Source organism: Sander lucioperca, chromosome 4, assembly GCF_008315115.2.
Source record: "Sander lucioperca isolate FBNREF2018 chromosome 4, SLUC_FBN_1.2, whole genome shotgun sequence".
Classification (NCBI taxonomy): Eukaryota; Metazoa; Chordata; class Actinopteri; order Perciformes; family Percidae; genus Sander; species Sander lucioperca.
The window spans coordinates 24340444-24367886 of NC_050176.1; the positions used below are offsets into that span (position 1 = coordinate 24340444).

At 40.1% G+C, this 27443-nt stretch overlaps 2 protein-coding genes and 1 long non-coding RNA gene across 3 annotated transcripts in view; all 3 read right to left on the reverse strand.

The window, feature by feature from the left end:
• The window catches only part of LOC116048446 (VPS10 domain-containing receptor SorCS3-like), a 1378075-nt gene that overhangs the window by 1026973 nt on the left and 323659 nt on the right, over positions 1–27443 (reverse strand). The window lies entirely within an intron of this gene.
• On the reverse strand, positions 1508–6335 carry LOC118494874. Its single transcript, XR_004897080.1, has 3 exons — positions 6170–6335; positions 4093–4097; positions 1508–1611 (listed from the first exon to the last, which is right to left on the reverse strand). It is a non-coding gene; the product is annotated as an uncharacterized LOC118494874 (long non-coding RNA).
• LOC116058481 (myosin heavy chain, fast skeletal muscle-like) lies at positions 11564–25825 on the reverse strand. Its single transcript, XM_031311313.2, has 40 exons — positions 25677–25825; positions 24900–25121; positions 24680–24823; positions 24433–24589; positions 24319–24346; positions 24135–24231; positions 23935–24027; positions 23782–23845; positions 23604–23702; positions 23414–23517; positions 23170–23308; positions 22939–23057; positions 21446–21595; positions 21175–21345; positions 20266–20569; positions 20068–20132; positions 19875–19962; positions 19619–19736; positions 19413–19536; positions 18941–19077; positions 18602–18857; positions 18276–18518; positions 17546–17722; positions 17323–17468; positions 17139–17229; positions 16653–17042; positions 16411–16537; positions 16198–16316; positions 14658–14854; positions 14143–14326; positions 13878–14043; positions 13614–13738; positions 13195–13503; positions 12898–13101; positions 12661–12786; positions 12405–12575; positions 12218–12322; positions 12036–12131; positions 11796–11927; positions 11564–11671 (listed from the first exon to the last, which is right to left on the reverse strand). The coding sequence occupies exons 2-40, from the start codon at positions 25104–25106 to the stop codon at positions 11651–11653; spliced, it is 5793 nt and encodes a 1930-aa protein (XP_031167173.2). The 5' UTR covers positions 25107–25121; positions 25677–25825; the 3' UTR covers positions 11564–11650.

A 27443-nucleotide genomic window follows, 5' to 3' on the forward strand; every position in this document is an offset into this window, starting at 1 on the left:
CTAGAATGTTGATCCTGGATCGGAAGCATTTAAATACAATCTGCAATAAATATCCAGTCTAGCTTTTAAATGTTAAGATGACTTTCCACATAGCACCAGAAATAACGGAACAACATTAGAGGAGGAAGAGCTTCAGATTGGTTTTAGCATTTCAACAGGTTCTCACACCCATCTTGTAAAATATGGACGCTTGGTCAGGTGCCTTTGTCATTCTTATTGACGCTAAAAGTCTGCTTTAGGTAAACGCGCTTGGTCGGGACTATTGCCGTCCCTTTAGCGCTTTAAGTAAACGCGCTTGGTCGGGACTATTGCCGTCCCTTTTGATGCAGTTATGTTAAGGAAAAGGTTGTGGTTGGGCTTAGGGTTCCGTGACACGTGGGAAGAACGGGGCAGTTGGGTTCAGGAAAGGGTCGTGGGTGGGCGTACAGTTCTGTGACACGTGGGAAGAACGGGTCGGAAAGAAATAAACAACTATAGCAAGCGTGACAAGTGGGACGCAAACCCTGCTCTCCTGGGTGAAAGTCCTGTGTTTGACCCATCCACCCCCCCCAAACAACTTCCTTACGCGGAAATTCACCCTTACATACTACTTGCTAAATCTATCTAACTGCTGCTCTCCCCGGTGCGTTACACAAACACGCTGAAAGACGCCTTTTTCGTTGCATTAGTCGCTGACAGCCACTGTCCAAACGTCCTTATTTTAAGAGTTCGGAATGAGAACGGGTTGAGCATTTTGAAAAAAAAGTCAAAATGTCTAAATGTTGAGAATTTTCAACATCATCCTCAACATTAAGACTTTATTCAACAAATACATATTTCACCATTATTTTTTTTATATTTAGACCCTATTCTCGAAATGGGATTTAGACTTTATTTTTCGACATTTAATTTGTTTTTCATTATTTCGACTTTATTCTCAAAATAAAAAATAAATAAATAAAAACAACTTCTATCTCTGATTTATTCTTTTCTTATGCCTGGCACTAATACTGAAAGTTCAACTTTATTCTCGACATTATGAATGTTTTCAAAATTCAAAAATATAAATAAAGATCATCCTCGACTGAAATACAACTTGTGTGTGAACCAGCTTTTCTGTTCAGTGTTTGGTGTTCAAGTCACTGCTTACTCAGGACTTGTGTTCAACAACTGCTTTATTTTACAGTTTTTATTCTACAATCACATATTTACAGATTTCTTTGACTCATAAACCATCTTACAGAATTCATGAAACAAGTAGAAAATGGCCAAAGTGACCAGTAATTATCCAAAACACTTTTCAAACAAGATAGAAACATCCATTAACTTTTTATACCTGGTATAACAATAACACATACTGTGTTCTGTAGACACTATGGGATGTAATAGGCCTTACTCTTAAAGGAAGCTTCATGACACAATGAAATATTCAGCAATATGTTTTCTGTGGCTGCACATCAAATACAAATAAATCAGTGTGATGCTTCCCTTCCTGTTGATCGACTCTCTGGCCACTCCTAACCCTTTCCTTTAACTTGAACCTCAAAGTAAAATCTGCCTGAAGAGAAACTCTGTTTTCCTAAAACACTAACACACTTAGAAAATCTCTCTGGGTTGTCTGGGAGATTCTTCCTCACATCGCCATAATTCACTTGTTTCCCATCATCAGACAGGATGAGTTTAGGATATGCTGTATCAGGATCAAGAGTCACATCCACTGCATACTGCTGGACCCTCCTCAGTTCAGACTGAGCGAGCAGCTTCTTCATCTCTTCACTGAGTGTCTCCTCCAGCTGAGCCACAGCTTTCACCACAGTCCCCTCATATGATGGACGGACGCTGACCTCTGTCCAGTCCTTGGTGGGTGGAGGTTGTTGGATGTTTAGGGACTGGACGCTCTGGAGAATATGGAGGTGGTCTTCAGAGCGTAACACCTGCTCCAGCTCAGTGCTTCTCTTCATCAGCTCAGAGATTTCTTGTTCCAGCTCTTTGATGAAAGCTTCGGCCTGTTTTTCTGTTGTTTTCTGCTTCTCTTTGATCGTGTCGATGAGCTCATTCAGGCCTCTCTCAACAGACTCCTTCAGAGAAGTGAAGACCTGAACACCTTCTGCTATCTCTCTGTCTGCATCTTCCTCACTGAGGTCGACTGAATGTTTGATCTCCTGAATCTTCAGTCGTCTCTTCTGGATCATCTGCTCAATTTCAGCCCCTGTCTTCCCTAACTCTAACATCTTTCCTTCAAATTCTCCTTCACATTACATTACATTTTACTAATACGCTGTTAAAATAACAATGAAATGCTGCGTTATTGACTTTAGATCAGGTTTTTGTTGGTCAATGGCGCGATCGCTTTCCGCTGCCTCAAGATAGCAATACGCCCAGAATGCACCTGAACACACCTCCCTGTAAGACCAGCACGCCCAGAATGCACCTGAACACACCTCCCTGGAAGACCAGCACGCCCATGGGCGCACAGATGGGTGCAGGTGCATTTGCTGTTTAAACGACGTGGGCGCTAGACGGTCTAAAAATAGCAAAGACACTTGCAATAGATAGGGCCTTCAGGCTTTGTGTGTTTTAGCCCACACAGTCTGTAAATAGCTATTCATATTTAAACTACTCCTGACAGATCAAAAATTAAATCACACCGTATTTATTATTTATTGACTCCTTCAATGTAAGGTTTATCCAGACATTGGTTAATATAATAATGGTTAATGGAGACATCATGTTTGATTTTTAAAACATGATTTTGGGCATCTGATATTAGTTTGCATAATTAGGGATGCACCAGTCTGTATGGCTGCCAGTCAACGCTCTGATTGGACAGTTTTCAGGTTAATTGTTGTTATGAGTTCAAAACAGTCTGAACTGAGTTTTATTCCAAGGAAACTGAAGTTGGGATGTTATCTGCCCAGCGCTCCCAGTGGCTCGCCTCTTACTGCAGCTCTGTTGTTAGGTTTTGTTTCCTCGTACGTTTGTATTACTTTAGTTACATCAGATTTTTCCCTGGCTTAACATAAGGTGAAGTTGGTACTGTACCTAACTTCTATGTGAGGTTATTTTGAGGGGAACTCTGAGCTGTGAGGTGTGAATTTCTTGTTTCTGACTAACCCCGTTGGTACTGGTGATTAGAAAAGGACTGTTGGTAAGCTCATGTTAGCTTTGTGTTAGCAAGCTAAGGCACTTGAAACCATGATACTGTATAGCTTTTTTTAATGTACCCAGATTTATTACAGAAACATACTCACCCATCATCTTCATGCAGCAGGTCTCTATGCACGGTAACACCTATTGAAGAAGTCCCGCACACTGTCCATTACGCATGCAAATACTTTATTTCACAACATTTCGGTCACACAGACCTTCCTCAGGTGAATTCAATGCACGGTAAACCAGCAGGTTTGAAGGGCGACCTGTGAGCAGGCCACCCCCAACTTCCCACGAACATGCGCCCGAAATGCACAACCTCATCACAGCTGAATAGTTCATCACTGTTAGAGCCTACATTTGGGTGGTCATTTACATTTAAAAAGGTTGTAATTCTAGTTCAAGTGAATTGAAGCACACCACAGTCAACTCTAATCAAATACAACTATATTTATAATAATGTAATTTCTCACAAAATAGTAGCTAGCAAAAATGCTGTGTCACTAACTAAATAATAGCCAGATTGGGGAATGTCAAGCCCTGAATGCAGACCTATGTAATGAAATGCATACAACAACACATTTCTTTACTACAACTGTGACCTCTGAACAGTTTAAACTGCAGAACCACTGAAGCCAAAAAACAAGAAGGAACAAAAAAGGTTAATTAACTCGTGACAACATGTTCAAACCTCGAGTTTCATTCCAAGGAAACAAGTGTTGTCTGTCCAGTGTTGCTCTGCCTCTTCACCTCTGCTCTGTTCTTTAGGTTTTGTTTCCTCATATTTAGATATGATTTTAGTAAGACACTCAGGTGTGGAGCGGGGCGGAGGTGGCTTCTAGGGCACCAGCAGGGACGTACATTTTGGGTGGCAGAGGCTCAAAGAAAAAAGGCCTGATAGTAATAGTAATAGAGATTTAAACAAAATGTTAAATAGACCTATATTAACACATTTCTGACTACTTTACCTATTTATTTTATTTCCCTTACGAAATTGTTTAATAGATTTAATAAATACTCAACAAGTAATCAGTTCACACAGAGACTTTTTAGCATTCACCAGGTTAATCACCATCAGTAAAGGAGACTCTGCTACAAAGTGCATGTTTCTAGTTTCAAGTATATATTTAGAATAAGCACCAAGGAGAGGGACTTAGTTTCACTAAGAATTGGTTTATTTTGCAAATGGCAATAAATCATGATCATTCTTTTGGTGCTATTGGAATAAATAACACTTAAAAAAATCTTTTTGAAAAATCTCAACAAAAATCTTCCCACTAAACTGAAAAAGGCTGTTACTGCAATTTTGTTTGTTTTGGTGGTCAGCGTGGCAGCAGTGCAGTAACTTTGTCTCATCATTCCTTTGTGTTGTGATCCATCTAGTGGTCGTTCTGTGTCACAACACCAGTTAGTGGTCTACATAGAGGCCTGTTGTTGCTGCTGCAGTGTAGCAGGGAGTCATGGAGATGTGCTCAGACATGAGGAAGGCTGTCAGCTCTGACAAAATGTTCAGAGTTTAAATTAATACCCTGCACTTAATTATTGTTGTTTGACACTTTCAGAGAGATGATACATTTGTTGTCAGTATTGCAATTTGGCTTTAAACAATAAGGTCAACTTACAACAAAAAAAAACTAAAGTTATTGTTATTGTAAGTCTTGTTACCTGCAAGAAGAAGCTCTGCACAACAACTATATATGAAAACAGGAAAAATGTCTTAGGTGCTATGGCAGGCCGTTTTAACATTTAATCAAACCACACTCCTATCTGTAATTACATTCTAGATATTTATAATAGCATTTCTCCTAGTCAAAATTATATTCCAACTAGTCAGATTGATAATTAAAGATACCCACAATAACATTCTTACTTGTAGCAATTGTTTCTATATCTACAACTTTGATTGTACTAGTCAAAACTATGTGGCTGTTTTAACATTTAGTACCTAAACTGGATATTTATTGCAGGATCTGAATTGAATTATTCCTATTTACAAAGAACTTTCTAGATATCTGCAATAGATTTTATTAGAATATGTCCACATCCTGTTGTGTAGACCAGTTGATATAAAAGAACAGCACTGCTAACAAAGCTCTGCTTACTGTACATTTTCTTCCAGTGCTCAAGTCACTGCTTACTCAGGCCTTGTGTTCAACAACTGCTTTATTTTAGTTTTTAATTTTACAATCACATATTTACAGATTTCTTTGACCCAAAAACCATCTTACAGAATTAATGAAACAAATAGAAACTGGCCAAAGTAAACAGTAGTTATCCAAAACACTTTTCACATGTTATATGGACGATATCTATTTAAACCTCTGTTAAACCCACAGACATTTATTATAACTTCCAGAAGAAATCAGTTTCTAAAGACACCACATATGTCAAGATGAAGTTTGATTTACTGTGCAAAGAATTGCTGCACATTTAACCATATGATAATAAATGTAATGAAGTGTAAATCAGTCACCACAGGAAACAGATTCTGTAGAAAATAAGATGTAAAATATATGAATATGTACATTTGTTCCCTTGATTAAAAATAAATCAATACATGAAATTAGATCAGTGATTAGTTTACTCTGACAGGAGAGATGATCAGAGGGGCAGAGTTTTTACCATCGTCATTACTACTGGGACTGAAGTATGGGAAGAGTTTCTCAGTGAAGGAGCAGCCAGTAAAGGAGTAGATAAGAGCTGCAGCATCTACGTCATAAAAGGAGACCAGACCCTCCTCATAATCCACAAACACCCCCACCTTCTGAGGAGGAGACTTCAGAGAGAGACGGACTGGAGTGCCAGCATTAGCTTCCTACTTATTTCCATTCCTCAACCATATAGTCCAGAAACCTTTCTGAGGGCTCAGTATGATGATTCCCTTCCTGTCAATCAAATCTCTGGCAACTCCTAAATCCCAATCAGTATTTCCTTTAACTTGAACCTCAAAGTAAAATCTGCCTGAAGAGAAACTCTGCTTTCCTAAAACATAAGAATCGTTAGAAAATATCTTTCGGTGGTCTGGGAGATTTTTCCTCACATCACCGTGATTCACTTGTTTCCCATCAGACAGCATGAGCTAGGGATATGCTGTATCAGGATCAAGAGTCACATCCACTGCATACTGCTGGACCCTCTTCAGCTCAGACTCAGCGAGCAGCTTTTTCATCTCTTCACTGTCTCCTCCAGCTGAACCACAGCTTTCACCACAGTCCCCTCATATGATGGACGGACGCTGACCTCTGTCCAGTCCTTGGTGGGTGGAGGTTGTTGGATGTTTAGGGACTGGGCACTCTGGAGAAGATGGAGGTGGTCTTCAGAGTGTAACACCTGCTCCACCTCAGTGCTCCTCTTCATCAGCTCAGAGATTTCCTGTTCCAGCTCTTTGATGAAAGCTTCGGCCTGTTTTTCTGTTGTTTTCTGCTTCTCTTTGATCGTGTCGATGAGCACATTCAGGCCTCTCTCAACAGACTCCTTCAGAGTCCTGAACACCTTCTGCTATCTCTCTGCCTGCATCTTCCTCACTGAGGATGACTGAGTGTTTGACCTCCTGAATCTTCAGTTGTCTCTTCTGGATCATCTGCTGAATTTCAGCCCCTCTCTTTCCCAGCTCTGCCTTCTTTCCTTCATATTCTTCTTTCAGAGGAACAACATGATGCAGTTCTGGCAGAAGTTGTGTCCACATGGTATGTCGACAGGATCAGTGAACACATCCAGACAGATGGAGCACAGAAACTGATCTTGAGATTGCAGATAGTTTGCAGCATCCATATCTACACATAGTGTGAAAGAAAAGGAAAAACATTATTCAAAATATAGGTTATTTAATGTTGCAATCATTGATGAATGTGTCCTTGCACATTCGGGTCGGGGATACTGATGGAGCGCCAGTCAACGTGGCTCTTGCATTCTCCAGGATCATTAGACACTGTGTGCATGAATTATAAGTTATTTCCTGCGTTGAGCATGTATCGCTAAAAATGTAAAAAGTTTTGTACCACTTCTTGTGTCCACTATGTGGCACTAGAGAACACATTAATGAAACGTCATGTTGCTGTGTATCATATGTAGACCACATCATGTAAATTGGATGATCTGTGTAACATACAACTAACATTCTGTTGTCAGTAGGTGGCGCTATGACTATGACTTAATAAAGTTGTGTAGATGCCTTCAAATATTTGTGGCAGATTGGACTATTTTAATTCAAGTTAACAGCTTCCTGTGTTATGGCGAAACATTCAAATTGTCCGACACAGCACATCATTCCATAAAAACACAAAAGCTTCCAAATTTGGCACCGTGAAGGTCTTGGGATTCTTTTGACCCAATTTGAGATGGATGTGTTGTTGTGGAAAAATCCCAAAACGTTTGATACCTGGAAACGGCCGACATAAACGTTCGAGGTATCGACTAATGCTACGCGAATTAGCGTCACATTATTCAAAGGGCTATGCCAACAAAATTAATCCAATAAACCCCTCTAGGAGGAAGTCAATAAATACATGAAAAAAAACTGACAAAATTCAATATGGATGACTTCCACTTGGGGGGAGCTAATGAGAGCATTTTGGAAACATGTCCAAAATGATGAGACCAATGTGGGTTCATCATTTCGTTAATATAAGAGGAACTTTGTTACAACTAAGGCCTTCCACGCATAAGGGAGCGCTAAACATGCATGAACCCACTCTGAAAATTCTCGCAACGTTCAAAGGTTTTATGTGTGCGCAAAATTAAAACAAAGTAAATGGAGTGGGCAGGCGGGCTCTTTAGAGCTGACGTGCCACTCCCAAGTCCAAATGTGATATTAGATCAAAATAATTACTACTTTAAATATGGGTCCAAAGTTTTGTGAGTTTTCATGCATCCTAAAGTCCTCAAACGTGTTTGTAAAATATCAAAAGGTTTATATTAGTTTATTATATTAGTAGTTTGTTAAGATGAGAGCCATGATCCCCCCAAATTTCATGAAAATGAACTTTATCCCAACCCTGGCGTTTGTTTGGGGGCACAATGGAGCTTGCTGGCCACGCCCAAGCCCAATCACTGCAGAACTTTACAAATTTCACCAGTTCCGATGTGTGCTTACTTTCACAAGTTTTCAAGCATCCTAAGCCCCTCAGAAATTGAACAAAATAATAAGTGAACATATCCAGACGGAGCACAGAAACCAATCAGACAGTTCACAGTAGCCATATCTACACACTGAGAACAAAAAGTATTATTAAATGTTGTTACATAATTGCCAGATGAATAAAAATGTTCAAAGTATGATTACTGCAATTTTGACAAACTTAAACACTTAAGCACACAGTATGATATATCTATCGCTCAGTGTCTCTCAATCAAATCAATAACAAAAGACAGACTGATGATGTTGTGAAGTAGTGTGGGATCTTGGGAGATAACCCACACTACGTGACTCAGGCAGAAATAATGTTCAAGGAGTCATGGACAAGTTAATGTTCCAATTTACTTTGATGAAGTGAAAACACACAGAGAGAGGGTCAAAGTTTAAAATAAAAACACAGACCTACAACAAGATCCTAAAACAAGATCCGGTGTCTTTTATGTCCACAGCGTTAGCATGGTTAGCATTGCTAAGCCTCTGTCCTGATTGACAGGTCGGTGTGTAGCCAACGCTCTAAAACTTCCCCTGCTATGGCCAGACAATGTATTACTGGCATATTCTTTGTACACCAATAATAAGATGCCATGACTTCTCTATTTTAGCCTCACTGCCGTTACCTTGCTTAAAGTGACTGATTTATCTGGTTTTGAACATTTTTTGAAACATTTGGGATAATGTAAATACACAGCTCAAGAAAATATATGACATAGGTCTAGTCTTTTTAGACATTTTAATGCGAAAATGTTACATGTTATACCTTGAAGTGAGTTATCCGAGTGTCATTTAAAAAAATGAAGAGTGTAACTTCCTGTTTGAATAAAGCTGCTACATTTAGCTGTAAGTTTAGTTTTAATGCTGTTTGTTAAAACAGTAAATATAATCAGCTGCACTCACCGGTATTTGTTGAGAAAGACCTGACAAACTCAGTTCAATATTTCTTCAGACAGAAACACAGAGGCTTGTCTCAACTGCACTTGACAACAATGATGACATGGCAAGGACTTTAAACACAGGCCCAGTGAGCAGGGAGGGGGCCAACAGGTGAAACATACTAGGGACAAATCAGACTCAAACAGGAAACAAAACTAAAACAAGACAAATGAAACCAAACACTACAAAATAATACAGGAAATAAACCAAGCCAAACATACATTCATCAAGATGAGTTCAGGAAAAACAGAACAGATTTTTTGTTTGTTTATTTAGGATCCTCATTACCTCTTGCATTGCAGGTGCTATTCTTCCTGAGGTCCTTGTAATTCTATTGAAAATGTGGCAATGCAATAATAAATACACATAACAACATCATAAACAATAAAAAATGAAAATTATAAGACAAAAACTAAACATACACACATGACACAACTCACATAAAATAACAAAATACACACATGAGACAAGGACAGACACATAGACAGCTCCACAAGTACAGTCATCGGGCATTCTTTACATTTAGGTGGAACACAACTTTAAGACAGGTATATCCACATACTATCGTCACATAACATCTCTTTCATCCTCTCTGGACACATCTCACAATTGAACAAACATACATATATTGTTAAACCTCAACCAATGTTGTTTCTTTGTTTACTCAACTTCTCTAATCAATAGATATGTTTTAACTAAACTTTTAAATCTCCTTTTACGGCTTTCTTGGGTTATTTGTTCAGGTAACACATTCCATTCTTGCATTGCTCTATACATGACCGTTCGTTTAAAAGTATTTAGGGCCCGAGTGCCGACAGTGGCGAAGGCCCTTTTGAAACTGAAGGAATTATTATTATTTATTTCTTCCTGCAAATGAATCGCCTTTTCGAGGGGCTTTACAACTTTGAAACAGGAAGTTGGTGTAACTTGAGCGTACATTGTCCAATTGGCTCGAAATTTTTCTTGATTCATAAGACTCTAACCCTGAGGACAGTTACCGGCCAAAATTGACTCAAAGTCATAGCGCTCCCTAGTGGCAACAGTAAGTAGGCCCACAACTATACGTGCTATACTTTAACGAACTACTCTGAGAGATTTCATCCAATCAACTTCAAATTCGGTCTGTGTCATCTAAAGAACTCATCGATGAAAAATTATTAAAAGCAAAACTTTTCGTTCAACGGTGAGGGCGTGGCGGCCATTTTGAGCATTTATCAATGAACAAAGAAATTGTTGTAACTTGAGTGTACATTGTCATATCTGCCCAAAATTACTCACGATTGAGAAAGGTCCAGGCCTGAGGACATCTACAGGCCAAAATTGACTTGTGGTCATAGCGCCCCCCGCTGGCAACAGGAAATCAGCCTTACATGACAAACATTATCCGATTTACACAAAACTTATAATGTGTGACCTACATGTGATATTGAGTCCCCCCCTATGCTTTAACCACACTCATGTACTCAGGCCACGCCCCTTTTTATAACTACTGACCCATTTGATGTAGACTATTGTGTGAGGTATCACTGAACTCAGCAAAGACTTCCTTTTTAATTGCCGACGGTTTGCCCCGCCCCATATGCTGAGCCACACCCCTACAATGTCAGCTAATGAACTCAGCAGGGAGTTCCCTTTTCATTGGTGACTATTTGCAGTGTTTGAGTGCCGCGCAAATGCACGGTCGCAAGGAGCGACGTCCGCCAGTAACCCTGACGCGCGCAGAGGAGCGAGGGCCCGTCCAACGCTGCTTGCAGCTTTAATTTGAATTGTTACCTGCCACCAAAATTTTGTGGTTTCTGTGATATAAATAAGTATGGTTTCACCATAACTTGGTGTATCATAATGCAGAAAATGAAGTACATGACGCCATTTGAGCCATGAAAAACCCTGAGATGTCACTATTATATTATAGCCAATAAAAATGGCAATGTAAGTGTGGACACAGTCTCAGGGTAAGACTCTGCATCTCCACCATCTGATTTGTGTACCTTTGACTAACCTGTCAATCATGCTGGCCTGTGGCCCCCATGACTTTTAAGTATTTTATTTGGTGGGTATGCTCATTAAGCGATGCATTCATCCAATGTTTTTCTCTCCAGAAAATTGATATTGGAAAAGGTCAAATAAGTCACTTGAAGGTAGATTTAAGCATTTGTTACCTGGTTGAGGAAATCTTATTAGTACCAGTTATTAAGGCCACGTAGTCAACCATTTAAATCAAATTTGTGGACTTTTGTTGATAAAGCTTGGTCAGCTGGCTCATATATTACTACTTAATGCAGTTGTTTTTACTGGAAAGCCACTTTCCCAGTCTAACACTTATCATTTTGGGGGTAACAATGTAAAGGAAAAGAAGCAGGCAGACAGCAATTTAACTGTGACAAGGAAACCATTTATTTTTACAGCACATCTCACATCATATTATATGATTAGAAATAGCTGATCAGGCAGTTTTCTTTATTCAGCTGCCTCTTTACCCTAAAAACACAAATAAAAAGCGTTTAATCAACTTTATTTCAAACAAATCTGACTGAAAGTATAAAATTCTGTCAGTATAAATTAAATTTAAAATTTAAATTTACGTCTTTATTGGTATGTTTACCTTGCCAGAGTCACGGCTCTTCGCTCTCAACTTGTTGACCTGGGACTCTGCGATGTCAGCGCGCTCCTCAGCCTCCTCTAGCTCATGCTGGACCTTCCTGCACTTGGACAGATGAGTGTTGGCCTGCTCCTCCTGAAAAAACAGAGATTGACAACACCAAAGGTAATCTTCAATTGAAATAAAGTATCAAGCCACAGTATCAAGCTTTCAGTGATGTGTAAATCTATATATTGCCCTTACCGCCTCCTCAGCCTGCCTCTTGTAGGCCTTGACTTTGAGCTGCAACTTGTCAACTAGATCCTGCAGCCTGGCAACGTTTTTCTTGTCCTCCTCTGTCTGTTAAAGTTTATTTAAAGTAAATAAATGTTTTTGTACTAAATATGTTAAGTTGATTTGTATGACAACTATCAAAGTGACTGTACCTGATAGGTGAGCTCCTTCACCCTCCTCTCATATTTGCGGACACCCTTAATGGCATCTCCTCCGCGTCTCTGCTCAGCCTCAACCTCTGCCTCCAGTTCACGCACCTTCAATGAACAATAAGGCAATAAGAATACATCTTTTTTTAATTTAAAGTTCAGCTCTGCAAATTCTTTCTTTCTTTCTTACCCTGGACTCAAGTTTCTGGAGCTGCTTCTTGCCACCCTTCATGGCCAGGTTCTCAGCCTCATCCAGGCGGTGCTGCAGGTCCTTAACAGTGACCTCCAGGTTCTTCTTCATCCTCTCCAGGTGGGAGCTGGTATCCTGCTCCTTCTTCAGCTCCTCAGCCATCATAGCAGCCTAGAAGAGACAGCATAAAATGTTTAGAATAATCTTGAAAATACACATTGGAGTGAAAGTAAGAACAATTAAAATGTAAACCCACATCAGTGATGGCCTTCTTGGCCTTCTCCTCTGCATTCCTTGCTTCCTGAACAGTGTCATCCACTTCACTCTGGACCTGGACCAGGTCAGACTCAAGCTTCTTCTTGGAGTTCAGAAGGCTTGTGTTCTAAAAGGCAAAAAAAGATGTAGGCACGTTAGTCCTCACATCACAGATTTTCACGTTACTTAAAATGTCATTAGATTTTTGAATTATTATTAAATGATTGGGCTTGTTCACCTGAGAATGCAGAAGTCCAACACGCTCACTGGCATCCACCAGCTCCTGCTCAGCGATTTTGCGACTTCTCTCCGTCTGTTCCAGAGCAGTTCTAAGTTCCTCGATTTCAGCTACCATCAGACCGTTTCTGCGATCCACCATAGCAGCTTGTTCCTTGAATTCCTCCTGTGCTCTGACAGCATCATCAAGGTGCAGTTGTGCATCCTAGAGAAAAAATATCAGGACAATATTCACATGAATGCCAAAATGTACCTGCACTGATCATAGTCTGTGCAACAATTCTGTGTCTAACAATACCTTCAGTTGCGCCTGCACATTCCTCAGCTGCTTCTGGGACTCAGCAGCCTGGCGATTGGCGTGGCTCAGCTGAATCTCCATCTCATTCAGGTCTCCCTCCATCTTCTTCTTGATTCTCAGGGCATCGTTTCTGCTCCTGACCTCAGAATCCAGAGTGCTCTGCATGGAGTCAATCACCCTCTGGCTGTTCCTCTTGATCTGCTCCATCTCCTCATCTTTCTCTGCCAGCTTCCTGTCCACCTCACCCTTAATCTGGTTGAGCTCCAGCTGGACACGCAGGATCTTAGACTCTTCGTGTTCCAGAGTTCCCTGATGATATCAAAGAATTAAATATTAATCTCTGCCTTCACACCTTTTTAAAGTATATTTGTCCATGATTTAGATTTTTTTTCAGTAGATGTCCCCAGAAGAAAATGTACCTCAGCCTCTTCAAGAGCCGTCTGGATCTCAGATTTTTCAGCCTCCACTTGCTTCTTGGACTTCTCCAGCTCATGGATGCTCTTGCCAGTCTCACCAATCTGTTCAGTCAGATCTGAGATCTCCTCTGCATAGAGATACATGTGTTTTATATTGTTAAGCCTTACAATGTAAAATATAAACACTTTATTCCAACATATGTTGAATACAATGTAAGAAATACATGTGTTGAATACAATGTAACTGTTACATAATGTAGAACTCACGTTGAAGGTTCTTGTTTTCACGCTTCAAAGTCTCCAGCTGATCCAGAGATTCCTCATAAGAGTTCTTCATCTTGAACAGCTCAGTGCTGAGAGAACGAGTCTCCTTCTGTGCTCCCTCGAGCTCTGCCTGACCCTCCTCGTACTTCTGTTTCCACTCTGCCAACACCTGAATAACATGATTGGTTATGTAGCAATATGAGGAAAAATAAATATGTCTTTCATTGTTTCTGTGTGGCTTGGCAACACAAAGTTACGACAATGCTACCTTGTCAAAGTTCCTCTGCTTCTTGTCCAGGTTGGCAGCCAGCCCATTGGCCCTCTCCACATCAATCATGAGGTCCTCCACCTCACTCTGGAGCCTCTGTTTGGTTTTCTCAAGAGAAGCACACTTGGAATTCACTGCCTCAATCTGCTCCTCAGCCTCCTGAAGACGCTGAGCCAGCTTTTTCCTGTTTAAAGAAGTTAAGATTAGTTTCCCACTAAAAACTATGAAGTGAACTAAAGCCTTAGTAACAATAATCTGCAGCGTGAGTTCTTGTGTTTTGAGTGTTGCATTGTTGTTTGTTTGAAGCCTTAATATTCTTAGAGTAGCGAGTATTTCAAAATAACAGGTTTTGGAAAGGGGGATGGGCAATTCATAATCAGCCTAGTGTTGTTATTAATAGCTCATTTTTAAAGATCTAGATGAACATATGAAGGCAGAGCTGTAAAATGTTTGCTCCAAAGCTGAGTTGTGCTAAAATGATACACTGGCCATTGAACTGGTTGAATGTTGCTCACTTGGCTTCCTCAAGCTCCTCAGTGCGCTGGATAGCATCCGTTTCATACTTAGCTCTCCACTGAGCCACCTCACTGTTGGCCTTGGACATCCCACGCTGCAGCTCAGCCTTGGCCTCTTGCTCCTCCTCAAACTGCTCTCTCAGCAGATCACAGTCATGGCGGGCTGATTGTAGTCCATGGGCAAGAGCATTTTTGGCCTGGTGTAAGACATGATTGAATTTACAAAATTCCTGAATCCCAAACCAATAATACCAATACACACTCACTTAAACGTACAATATGTAACTTTCTGCCGCTAGGGGTCTCTCAACCAAAACAATGGATTGTAAACACAGACGTTTGATGACGTTGGGAAGTTGCGTGGAATTATGGGAGTTTTTATTGCTGAACACTATCGTCGATTAGAATGCATCTGTTCACGACGAGTTTACCCATTCAAGTTTATTCATGTTACGTTTAGTAATGTTTATTCATGTCATGCTAATAAAATAGCTGCAGTTTCCCCAACATAATTACGTTTTTCTTGATTCAATCTGTATTGGTAGCTTGCTGACCAGTTAGCGGCTAACGTTAGTAGGTTTTAGCTAAAACCAGACTATCACAGTATTTTTCACATGCCAATGTCACCTTTTGGATTTTACTGGGCGGACAGGGTTTGTTGTAATGCTAGCTAGCTACTCAAGGAGGCTGAGAGACGGGTGTGGGTGAGGATTCATTAAACTGCCGTTAGCGTCGTAAGCACACGGCACCGGCTGGGGTGGAAACAACGGTAACAAGCTATTGCTACATGTCCCGGCTGTGTTGTCAGCTATCATCCCGATTGAAGTCTCTTTGTGCCGGGGGAGTGAGGCAGGCAGACCGGAGTGTGCTAGCTGGCTAAATTAGCATTATATTAATCGTCTATCTATACAGCTAACATTAACGTTACTAGTGAACTTATTCGTGGGTTAGCGCAATGCTGCTTTTATCCATGGTCAAAACAATCATACTACTAACAACTTTAAGAGCGTGTTGAACGATATTGTAACCCTATAATGTTATCCACCAAGCATTAGCTAGCATTAATGTTAGCAACTTGTCAACCAGCACATAACAACATAACAATTAACATAACATTAAGATGGATTAATATTGATATGTATCAATAAATAAGGTTTCTGCTTTATTACTGTGTTGCAAAGTGGCATGTAATTAATCACGAAATGATGCCTTTTGGCAGAAAAAGCAGTGTTACCAGTATTTTTTTCTGTGACATTGTAGATTTATAATTACTCTCGAACGTAGCATCTGGGTGTCCGTGTTTTGACGGAAGTTACAAGTAACTAGATGGTGAAAGGTTATATGACGCCACTGACGGGCGACTAAATGAAATGTGATGTGTCTGAAAATAAAATAACGGATTTCTCTGGGTTTGCCATTTGATGGAAACATTTGGGATGGTGTAACTACACAACTCAAAAAAAATATAACATAGGTATGGTCATTTTTAGACATTTTAATGCAGAAACGTTACATATTGTACCTTTTAAATGTTTCTTACCTTAACCTCCTCTTCAACATGTCTTTTCAGCTCCTCAATCTGTTGTGTGAATGCCTGTTTGCCTCTGGTCAGCTGGGAGACAAGAGCTTCTTTCTCTTCAACTTGACGGCTGAACTCACCTTGTGTGAAAGATGCCACGATACATTAGTTTGTGTCACGTTTCTCAATAACATACACAACAGATCATTAACTGACAGCTTGTACTGTAGATACCATTTTCTGTCAGGAGGCGTGCTCTCTGTGCACTTGTGTCATTGATTTGACGGACATTTTCATCGTTCTTGGTCTTCAGTTCGCTGAGTTGGTCCTCTAGAGTACGGCACATCTTTTCAAGATTTCCCTAATGAGTAAATATAGATGAGATCAGTGATCAGATTTTGTCTATAATATTAAGTACATTATACATATACATATACTAATTTGGGTAATAAATTAGCATGTAATGCATTGTGTACCTTTGCTTTAGCAACATTCTCCATGTTGCTGGAGAGGTCATCAATCTCCATCTTGTATTCACTCTTTTCCTTCTCAAGCTTCTGCTTCACACGCTGGAGGTTGTCGATCTGCTCTCCCAGCTCAGCAACGCTGTCAGCCTGCTTCTTGCGAAGAGCAGCAGCAGTGGCTTCATGCTGCAGAGTGGACTCCTCAAGATCACGACGGAGCTTCTGGAACTCGGCTTCACGCTTCTTGCTCATCTCAATCTGAGTAGCAGTGGCACCACCGGCCTCCTCCAGCCTCTCACTGATCTCCTCAAGTTCCCTGGAGAGGTCAGCTCTCTGCTTCTCAACCTTGGCACGAGCAGCACGCTCAGCCTCAATCTCCTCCTCCAGTTCCTCAATACGAGCCTGTTCAATGTAGATATAAGGTCTTTCAGTAAACTTTCACTTTTAATACACAAAATTGGAAATATCAGAAATGTTTTCTTTAAAACCATATGTCACCTGGAGCTCCTTGATCTTCTTTTGAAGCTGAGCACCAAGTGACTGCTCATCTTCAACTTTGCTAAGGAGCTGACTGATTTCAAAGTCCTTCCTGTGAGAAGTTTAGATGAAGAACATAGAGTTCATGCAGTTGACCACACATTTTATAAGAATGATTCTTTTGTACAAATTCAAAAACTGTTACTTTTTAATTTTCTCGTCAGACTGCTGCTTCTCATTCTCAAGATCCATGATGGATTCCTGGGCCAGTTTCAGATCACCCTCAAGCTTTCTCTTGGATCTCTCAAGGTCCATACGGAGCTTCTTCTCTTGCTCCAGAGAACCCTCAAGCTGAAAAATACGATTCATTTCTAATCATCAAATTCAAGAATCCTGCTTTGCCAATCCAAGAGACTTTGTAAACTTACATCATCCACTTGCTGCTCAAGCTTGGTCTTGGCCTTGGTCAGAGTGTTGACTTTGTCTTCCTCTGCCTGCAGGTCATCAAGAGTCTGCTGATGAGCCTCCTGAAGGGCTTTCTTTTCCTTGGTCAGCTTAGCAATGCTCTCATCCTGAGAGGCCATCTCCTCAGTCAGGTTCTTCACCTAAATGTGCAAGAAAAATCTTGTCTTTAAACTGTCATCATTATAATCTTACTTGATATGCTGGACAGATTATTACAGTTTTTCCTCTGGATTCTTTTTTAATGGGCAGGTGGGGGACGGGTTAACGTTAGGGTTGAAAATTAGTGGGGGTGCACTAGTATCTATGATACCAGCCTGTAACAGCAATGAAAAATAGCAAAGGGTCAAATGCCTTTCCATTACATTACATTATGTAGTGTCCTTTCTCTCTAAGAATGAGTTCTGTTTCAGTCTTTGGGTGAGAATAACATTTGTTTACTACTGTGAGTCCATTCAGCTTGACATATATCAACCACAGCTAATGAACAATTCCAGATAAATAACGCATTTAGCAGTGCACGTATCACATCACATTTTTAACATAACCTGGAAAACTTTGTCGCTCACCCTCAACCTCAGCTCTGCAGAGTCTGGAAATTGGGACTTAAAATTCTGAAGCTGCGGCACCAATTATTCTGCTGCGGCGGGTCTCCCCTCCAGAATGTATTTAGTGGGAAAACTATTATACACAAACCTTGTTCTCTGTGGCATGTTTCTCTTTTTCCACTTTGGCCAAGGTAAGCTCCAGGTCATCAATATCCTTCTTGAGCTCAGAGCATTCATCCTCCAGCTTTCTCTTCTTTGCTGTGAGCTCAGCATTGATTTCCTCTTCATCCTCCAGTCTCTCAGTTGTCTCTTTGAGTTTGGCCTCCATCTGAATCTTACTCTTGATAAGTACCTCACATCTCTCTTCAGCATCATTCAGATTTTCTGATTCCTAGTTAATTTTATAAAGATAGATGTTAGCACATCAACTTTGAAAAACATGAAAAGCACAATTTTATGTTGCTGTGTACTTACAGATGATACTTGCAGCTGCAGATCATTCTTCTCCTGCAGAAGGGACACCATCTTCTCCTCCAGATCCTTCTTCTTGGCCAGGGCAGCAGCCAAGTCAGTTTTCATCTTTTCATAGTTCTCCTTCATATTTGCCAGCTCCTTCTCAGTTTCAGCACTCTTCAGCATAGGTTTGATCTTGTAGTACACCTTCATCCATGGCCAGTGTTTGACATTCATGAATGAGCGGATATTGTACTGGATGGAATATATGGCTTCCCTGCAGACAAGAAGTAGCTGTTGTAAACAATATTGTTAGTGATTTGTAATACCATGATTCAGAATGAGCTGTTTTCAACATGCCTCCTCTCCGTCATCTTCACAAACTCCTTTCTCATGACATAACCACGGGCCAAAGCCTGAGTCATGGTGACCAGAGTTGACAGTTTCTCATCTCTCATCTCCTCAAGGACACCCAGCAGACCAGCCTTGAAGAACACCTGATCAAACACAAAATAAAAATGAATGTAGGATGAACTCAGATAGTGAATACTTCACACCCTGTAAAACAAAAACAAAAAACATTTTCACCTACCCCACATGGTCCAGGGCTTCTAAGGTGAAGGTGTTTTGATAATGACCACATGCAGGCTGCTCTGCCTCTATCCTAACAATAAACCACTTATTCCTTGGCACCAAACTCTACAATCACGTAAGTAGTTTAGAGATATTTTGCTTTATATAATTAACAGAAAAACCATCAAACACACTGGACTGATCAACCTAACCTCTTTGGTCATTAATCTACAGTAAAATAAGAGAGCAAGGTGTTTACCTTTGTGTGTCCGAATTTGTACTCGTCATGTGGAATATCAATTGACCCAAGCAGCTTCTCTGAAGCCTTCTTGTTATCAATGAACTGGCCATCAGGGATGACACTGGCATTCAGCACCTTGTACCTTTTTATGAGAGTCAATGGTCAGTTTGAGCATTTTCTTTTAATAATCTTTATCAAAATGCTATTAAAATATCCATTAATACCTCTGCTTGAAGTCAGCATAGAGGATTCGGCTGGGGAAACCTTTTCTGCAGATTCTGATACCCTCCAGCACACCGTTACACCTGAGCTGGTGGATGACCAGGAAGTTCTCCATCAGACCTGTAAAAAATACATTTCTTAATTACTTCTTTGAATAAATAGTCTTAGTTAGTTAAAGCAGCACAACATTGAGGAAACCATATTAACAAAACAAAACCACTCCTCAAATAATCTCTTGAAATTATGGTCTCTATGTACCTGGAGTCTTTGACTCATTGGGAATCAGGCAGCGCACAAAGTGAGGATGGGTGCTCCTCAAGTTAGTCATCAGCTTCCCCAAGTTCTCCTGTAGATCCAAAATGGTGAGTCTTATGACATGTAATCAATTGTGAGTTTGAACATAAACTGAGCTATATATACATACATATATAAGATAAGTTTGCAACATTACCCTAAACTGTGAAGACACAGTCTGCATAGAACCACCCTTCTTCTTGCCTCCCTTCTTGGTAGCATCTGTTGATATTTTTAATTAGACATGTTTCGTTAGGATGACAAATAAAATGTACATTAACACTTGCTACAGTTACTTAAACATATACAGTATAGCCTAAAAACATGTTTTAGTTTACTGTAGTTATTATCATACCCTCAACGACAAGAGGGAAGCAGAGAGCCAGCAGTTTCACTGGGGATTTCTGGTACAGCTGACAGACGGAGTCATTCAGTGGATCCTTGTTCTTCTCCAGCCAGCCAGCGATATTGTAGTCCACGGTACCAGCGTAGTGCACCAGGGAGAAGTGGGCCTCAATCTTGCCTTTCTTGGGGGGCTTAGGCTTCTCAAATGCTTTGGTTTTTCCAAGATGCTGGTCATACAGCTTGTTCTTGAAGGATGTGTCTGAGGCCTTGGGGAACATGCACTCCTCTTCAAGGATGGAGAAGATGCCCATGGGCTTGAAAAAAGTGGGAAGAAGTATGTCATTAAAGGGGAACTATGCAGCTATTTTAGCTTAATTTACCTTAACTGAACAGCTTCGGAGTCATTGGAATGGTTATATGACTTATTTCGAGTTGAATGGTGGTCATCTCGCTTACCCCTAGCGCCAGTGAGCGGAAAAACCACCCTTGCAACTTTCGGCCGGCGAGACGCCAGCCTCAACATCAGGAAGTATCGCGTGATATCAGGTCTCTCGATGTAACAAATTGCTTCACGGCACTGCACACATACGGCCATTCAGGAACCAGCTAACAAGGTAGCGATGGAGTTTTTCACACTATTGTCATGGCTGAGCCAGCAAAAAAGAAGCAGAAAGCTAGGAAAGCATTGTCGGAGGAACAGAGAAAGAGGAAACGGCAGACTGACCAAGCGAGGAGTCCGACACGAGTAAACATAGGAGCTGCCAAATATCTATTCCGAAGCTGTAGGGGAGCTCTATAGAGAAACCTGCGAGCAAAAAGCGAGAAAACAGCGAAGAAATGGCCAAAACTGCATAGCGCCTCTTTAAGTGATAAATGTATTCAAATTAAGAAAGATTATATATAATCATCAAATTATTACCTTTTCAATGAGCTCAATGCAGGCAGCCAAGTCCATGCCAAAGTCAATGAACTCCCAGACAATACCCTCCTTCTTGTACTCCTCTTGCTCCAGGACAAACATGGTGTGGTTGAAAAACTGTTGCAGTTTCTCATTGGTGAAGTTGATGCACAGCTGTTCCAAGGTGTTGAACTGTGAGGGGACAATTAACCAGTATAATCTCTCGCAGGGCAATAAGAATGATTCTGTCATGAAAAGTATCAGCTTCTGAATTGTTGGAAAGGAAGCTTACGTCAAAGATTTCAAAACCAGCAATGTCGAGGACACCGATGTAGAACTGTCTTGCTTGTTTAGTGTCCAACATCTCGTTAATACGAACGACCATCCACAAGAACATCCTCTCATAGATAGCCTTGGCCAGGGCTGTCACTGAGTTCATCACCTGAATAAAAACAAGGATGTGATTTGACCTTTTTGTAAAAATCATTAGTATTGATTTCTGGTATTTCTACTAATCTCTTTAAAAAAGGCAGGAATTTGTCAGTCCGTCCGGTTTTCCGGTTGAATGAGGTGACTCGAATATGCAAAAGATGTTACACATGTACGCTTAACAAGATGTTTTTGCCGACAATAGATATTAAACAAAAGCCAGGCACCATATGGTGTTCGACAAAGCCTTTCTTCCTCCTGGCAGCTGCCTCCGCAGACAAACTAACCCAAGGTCTGGTTCCGCATCTACCTGTACCATGGATGTATAATAACAATGGCCGATACCCTGTCACTGACATTTGCACAGAGTGGATGGGATTACTTGACATAGTGGAATGATTTTACCAAGGAAAGCAGCGTGAACGCAACGATTAATCACTCTGACTAACAAAAACAGCATCCTTTACTTCTCAGCCTTCCTCTAACTGGCAATGTATTGGCAGTGTTAGAACTAGGCCTAGTCAAAACGTCCTGCATTCTGATGTCTACTTGAAGTTAAGAGTAAAAGACAGGAATTATCAGCAGAATGTACTTACATACTTACAAAATAATGCTGCATGGTGTAATGATGAATAATTTTGTGAGGAAAAATCTTAATCTGCAATGTAACCAGTAACATTTCTCTGTCAGGGAAATGTAGCAGTACATTTTCCTCTGAAGTAGGACACAGTAAATCAGAACTGCAGTTGAGTTGTCCATTTTTAAGTGCTTTGTAAGTTATTTATTGGTACAATGATTTAGGATTGTAACATATCCTATATTTTTCATATCTGAACATCATAATAAATCTATAGCTGTTTGTGGCCCTTTTACCTTAGGCCCACACTCAATGGTAAAGGTTGCTCTTGATATTTACCCCCTGAACCAGTGTATTTCAAAAGTGTTTCTGACCATGAGGAGCCGTGGATTGGGTATGTGACGCAACTATGTCATGGCAGGTGTATTGCTCAGGACCCAAGGAAGCGCAGTGTGAGCATTAAGTTGATTGTATGAGGGATTCTCGAGAAAGCTACAAGCACCAATACCACAGGCCTAGCAATCCGCCTGAACGGGCACCTCACTAGTGAGGTAAATAATACAAAAGATCTAATAATAAAAAATTACATCTAAGACAGTCCTAGACTTATTCTACATTATGTATTTAGCATTCATTGTGTAAAACTCTTAAAGTAGCAATATATTGAACACTGCCTTTGTATTGTAATTTCCAAAAAACCCTTTGCTACATTAATTTAGTACAACTAACATCACTAATCTGTTTTTTTAAATTGTAGGATATTGGTAATTCATATTTACCTGAGGTACCGTCTGTCCCTTGGTGACATACTCATTTCCGACCTTCACTCTGGGAAAGCATATAGCCTTGAGCATGTCAGCGGAGTTCAGACCCAGCAAGTAAGCAACCTTGTCAGCCTCTGAAAATAGTTCAGAGATTTCCATCATGATGTAAACCGACACAAGTGTGATTAAGAACCTCATTACTGTTGTTCCCAAGCTATTCACTTTGAGCTGACATTAAACACTCACCCTCTGTGCCATCAGGCTCAGCCTGCTCCTCACGCTGCTTCTGCTTGAACTTCATGTTACCATGGTGGAGCACAGCACCAGTCAACTTGTAGATGGACATTTTCTCTTCATGAGAGAAGCCCAGGATATCAATAGCGTTCTGAGTTCAAAAGAGGTCGACACAAAACATATTCACTTTAGGAAAATGCAATTGCATTTAATGCAAAAAAATGTTTTTCAATGTTTTGAAGTGAAGATCACTCACATCAGTGGCTTCCAGCTCAGCTTTGTCATCAATGCTGGCCACAGTGATCTGACCCATGCTACACATGGGGAAGTCATAGGGGTTGGTTGTGATGAGCGCTAAATCTGGAGATCAAAGTAAGAGTGAAAATGTCAGAACATTTGTTCCATATGAAAAGAGGTTAAACAATGTGCAACACCAATCTGCTTACCAATCAGCTCAGGTATGTGGCCGGTCATCATCTGGAAGAAGATGTGATAGCCTCTTTCATCAGAAAGCTGGTATGTCACTCTTGACTTCTCCAGCAGATCTAAAAATATTGTTCATAAATCACAGCCTGGCCAATTCTCAATTCCAGTCATTTGTATGTACTGAGTATTATTACTTACATGTCTCAATATCAGCACTTGCCAGTTTGCCAGTTGCGCCGAAATGGATTCTGATGAATTTACCCTGTTTGGATCAAAGGATTGTTATTGTCCCTCCACATTGGCAATCTGTAACAAGACCTCTCTCATGTGTAGACATTGTTCCAGACTTACAAAACGGGAAGAGTTGTCATTCCTAATAGTTTTGGCGTTACCATAGGCCTCCAGCAAGGGATTGGCTGCAATAATCTGATCCTCCAGTGACCCCTATAATCCAGGTTTAGAATTACTGTCAAGAAATGACTTCATTTTTTCCCCTGAAAAAAATATTCAATAGAGAAAGAACCCTGAATTTTAATCATACAGCAACATACCTTTGAGTCATCCTTCTTCGGTCCACCAACTGCGATTGTTGCAAAGTACTGGATGACACGCTTGGTGTTAACAGTCTTTCCAGCACCAGATTCTCCACTAGGTATAGACACAGATGTATACGATTTGATCAAGATATTTAACTTTGCTAAACAAAGTCTACAAATGTAAATGTAACAAACTCACGTGATCAAGATAGACTGGTTCTCCCTATCTGTTGAAGCAAAAACAAAATAATTAACTATGATTTACTGCAACAGAAACGTCATATACTGATAAATTGTTCTGGTAATGACTTACCAGTTTGCATGAACTGAAAAGCGTTGTCAGAGACAGAGAAGATGTGGGGTGGAGCCTCCATACGCTTCTTGCCTCTATAGGCACTTACACATTCAGCATCGTACACTGGGAGCCACTTGTAGGGGTTCACAGTGGCACAGAACAACCCAGAGTAGGTCTGAAAGTGATCAGAGATTCAACAACTATGTTTTCTACAAGTATAGCAATTTGCAATAGTTCTCTTTTTTAATTAGGCAGATTGTCTTACATAGATCATCCATGCTGCATAACGCTCTTTGAGGTTATACAGCACAGAGGCTTCATTGAGATGGGTCATCATGGCCATGTCCTCAATCTTGTCATACTTGGGAGGGTTCATTGGATAGACGTCAGCTTCTTTCACTACCCTCTCCTGGAATAGGACATTTGTCACAATGAGAACTGATCATATTGATTCTCCCAGTTGACTCTGACTTTATGATACTAACCTCCCTAGTTTCCAGGGTTTCGACCGTGACTTTGTCACCATCTTTCTTGATGATTTTTCCCTTCAAGTACAGCTCTTTGACGTCGGCCACGTAGCAGGCAGTCTTGGCATCAAATGGTGAACTTTGAGCCTCAATTCTCTCCCTTTCTGGCTTACGAAGGTAAATGGCAGCTTTGCCATAAATGGCCATCTCCGCGTCCGTACTCATTGTGGCGGCTGATTTCTGTTAGATAATTACAAAGTAAGTGCCATCTTAGAGTTTTTAAGTCCATGTAATTAAACTTTTGTGTTCACTGCTCATTTATATCATGGGTAATGAGTATTGAATGAGTATTTATAGTATGGGTAATGATGTGTATGAGGTAATGGGCATGAGGGAGGTGTGTAAGTGTGCATATTTTATATTTTATCTTGTATTTCTAAGCTGCAAACCTGATTGCTCCAACCAAGTTTAGTTGTGTAAAAATATGCAATGACATTAAATATCTATCTATCTATCTATCTATCTATCTATTTTAAGCAGCACTTAACATTTTGATGTATAGGAAACGTATCCACACTAAAACCATGTCTTTGTTTCGTTACAGGTGGGCTTTGACTCACAAAGTGACTCAATCCTTCTCAGACTAGGTTATTACTGCGAATAAATACTAACCTATTGTTTGGTTTTGTCAAAATTTGTGGATGAATTACAGCAGACATTCAATAAATGAGACATTTTGCACATGTATTAAATGCTTATAAAAAAAGACAGTTCATAATTAAAAGTTGTCCTTACCTGACCTCTCTGTCAACAGTAATCACCAATCCTTCTCAAAAGGTCCGGTTCTTGTTTTTAGAGTAGGTGTCAAAACAAAATGCACTCAAATGTTTTATATGATCTCAAGCTTACGAGAACATAGCCGCAGCCACACGCATGAACTCCCAGGTCTTCTCTATCACACACTGTATCCACAATTAGCTTTTATATTAAATCATTTTTGATGACACCCCAAAAGTTAAATGTGGTAAGCATACCAAATTTGGTATCACAGATAGGCAGATATTTATTGTGATTAAATATCCTGTTTCAGGTTTCTGTGGATATGGCCAGGTCTTGATTTGATTTTTGCTTACTCAGTACTGTAATTAAAGTTTATTGTAGGCGCTAGATCACCCTCTTGATTTAACCATTTAAAAACAGTTTAAAAATAGGACTGTCAAGCAATAAAAAAAATCTAATTCATTACATGCTTCATGATTTATCGAAGTTAATCTCATATCAATAAAACAATCTAAATCAAATCAAATGGATTTTGGTAGATGAGAACTCGTCTGTGTCTTGATTGTGTTTTGCTGTCATTTATTGTCACGTTTCTTTCCATTCCTTTGATCTCTTATCTCACTCACTCACACACACACACACACACACACACACACACACACACACACACACACACACACAGAGAGAGAAAGGTCCAGTGACAATTTGGCAGTCTACTACATTGTTGCTCTCATTGCTGATGTTTAATTTCCCGCTTGCTGTGTAAATTGAGATAGGTCACATTATGGTCAGTGACCTACATTAGGACACTACATTGCAACTGTGTCTCAGGCAGTAATAGTTCAACTCTGTCTCCAAAAAAGTGACTAGAGACATAGCAGCTGCCTGATAATACTGCCTATTTTAGAATCAGAGTCAGTTTGAATGGCCAAGTAAGTGTAAACACGTACAGAGAATTTGCCTCTGGCTTTTTGTTGCTCTCAATGTACATACACAACAATACACATGGCTAAAAACAACAAAGTTGAACAAGGTAAACAAACATTTGACTAGTATGCACAGATAAGTTTGCATATAAAAAAGTGCATTTGTATACACATACATATGCATACACATATGTATATACATACTCATGTTAATTATGCATTTTATTTATATTGCTCGAGTCAACGATGTATTGAAATTGCTAGGGTTTTATTATTAGGGCCTTAGCGCCGACATTGAATTGCTACTTTTGAATATTGTATTATATTCTTCATGTACATGCCAATAATGAGTTATCCTCATTTGACAAACATCCAAATTACATGAAATTGACATTGTTTGGTCCACACTTGATATAGAGCAACATAATGCATGTTTAGTTCGTATTTACTAACAGTGTGGCACCCTTTTTTTTCAAATTATTTTATTGGTGATATAGAACAAGACAGAACAAACATGTGCCAACAAATACCATCAAACAATGACAAGGGAAACAAAACAGGTCATAGTGGTATAAAGAACAGACAGTAACACAAAAGAATTAAGTTGAATTAAAGAGTTATCGGGATTGGGTGGGGAAGGAAGAGAAGGAAAAGGGAGAAGAAAAAATAAATAAAATAAAAAATAACAATTGGTTAAATAAATAAGCCTTTTTGTGCTTTTAGCCATGAAACAGGAAGTATTCACAATACATAGTATCCATCGCACCGCATTCTGCACACTGTTCGATTATTGCGCAAATCCACGGCCATGTCGACTGTCGTACTGGCGAGACGCTGGTCGACATGGCCGTGCATT

Coding starts and splice junctions, on each gene's coding strand:
- LOC116058481 (XM_031311313.2), bottom strand. CDS start 25,106: ATGAGTACGGACGCGGAGATGGCCATTTATGGCAAAGCTGCCATTTAC. Junction 23,703..23,781: donor AAGTGCTGATATTGAGACAT/GTAAGTAATAAT, acceptor CAATATTTTTAG/ATCTGCTGGAGAAGTCAAGA. Junction 13,504..13,613: donor CGGCTCTTGAAGAGGCTGAG/GTACATTTTCTT, acceptor TGATATCATCAG/GGAACTCTGGAACACGAAGA.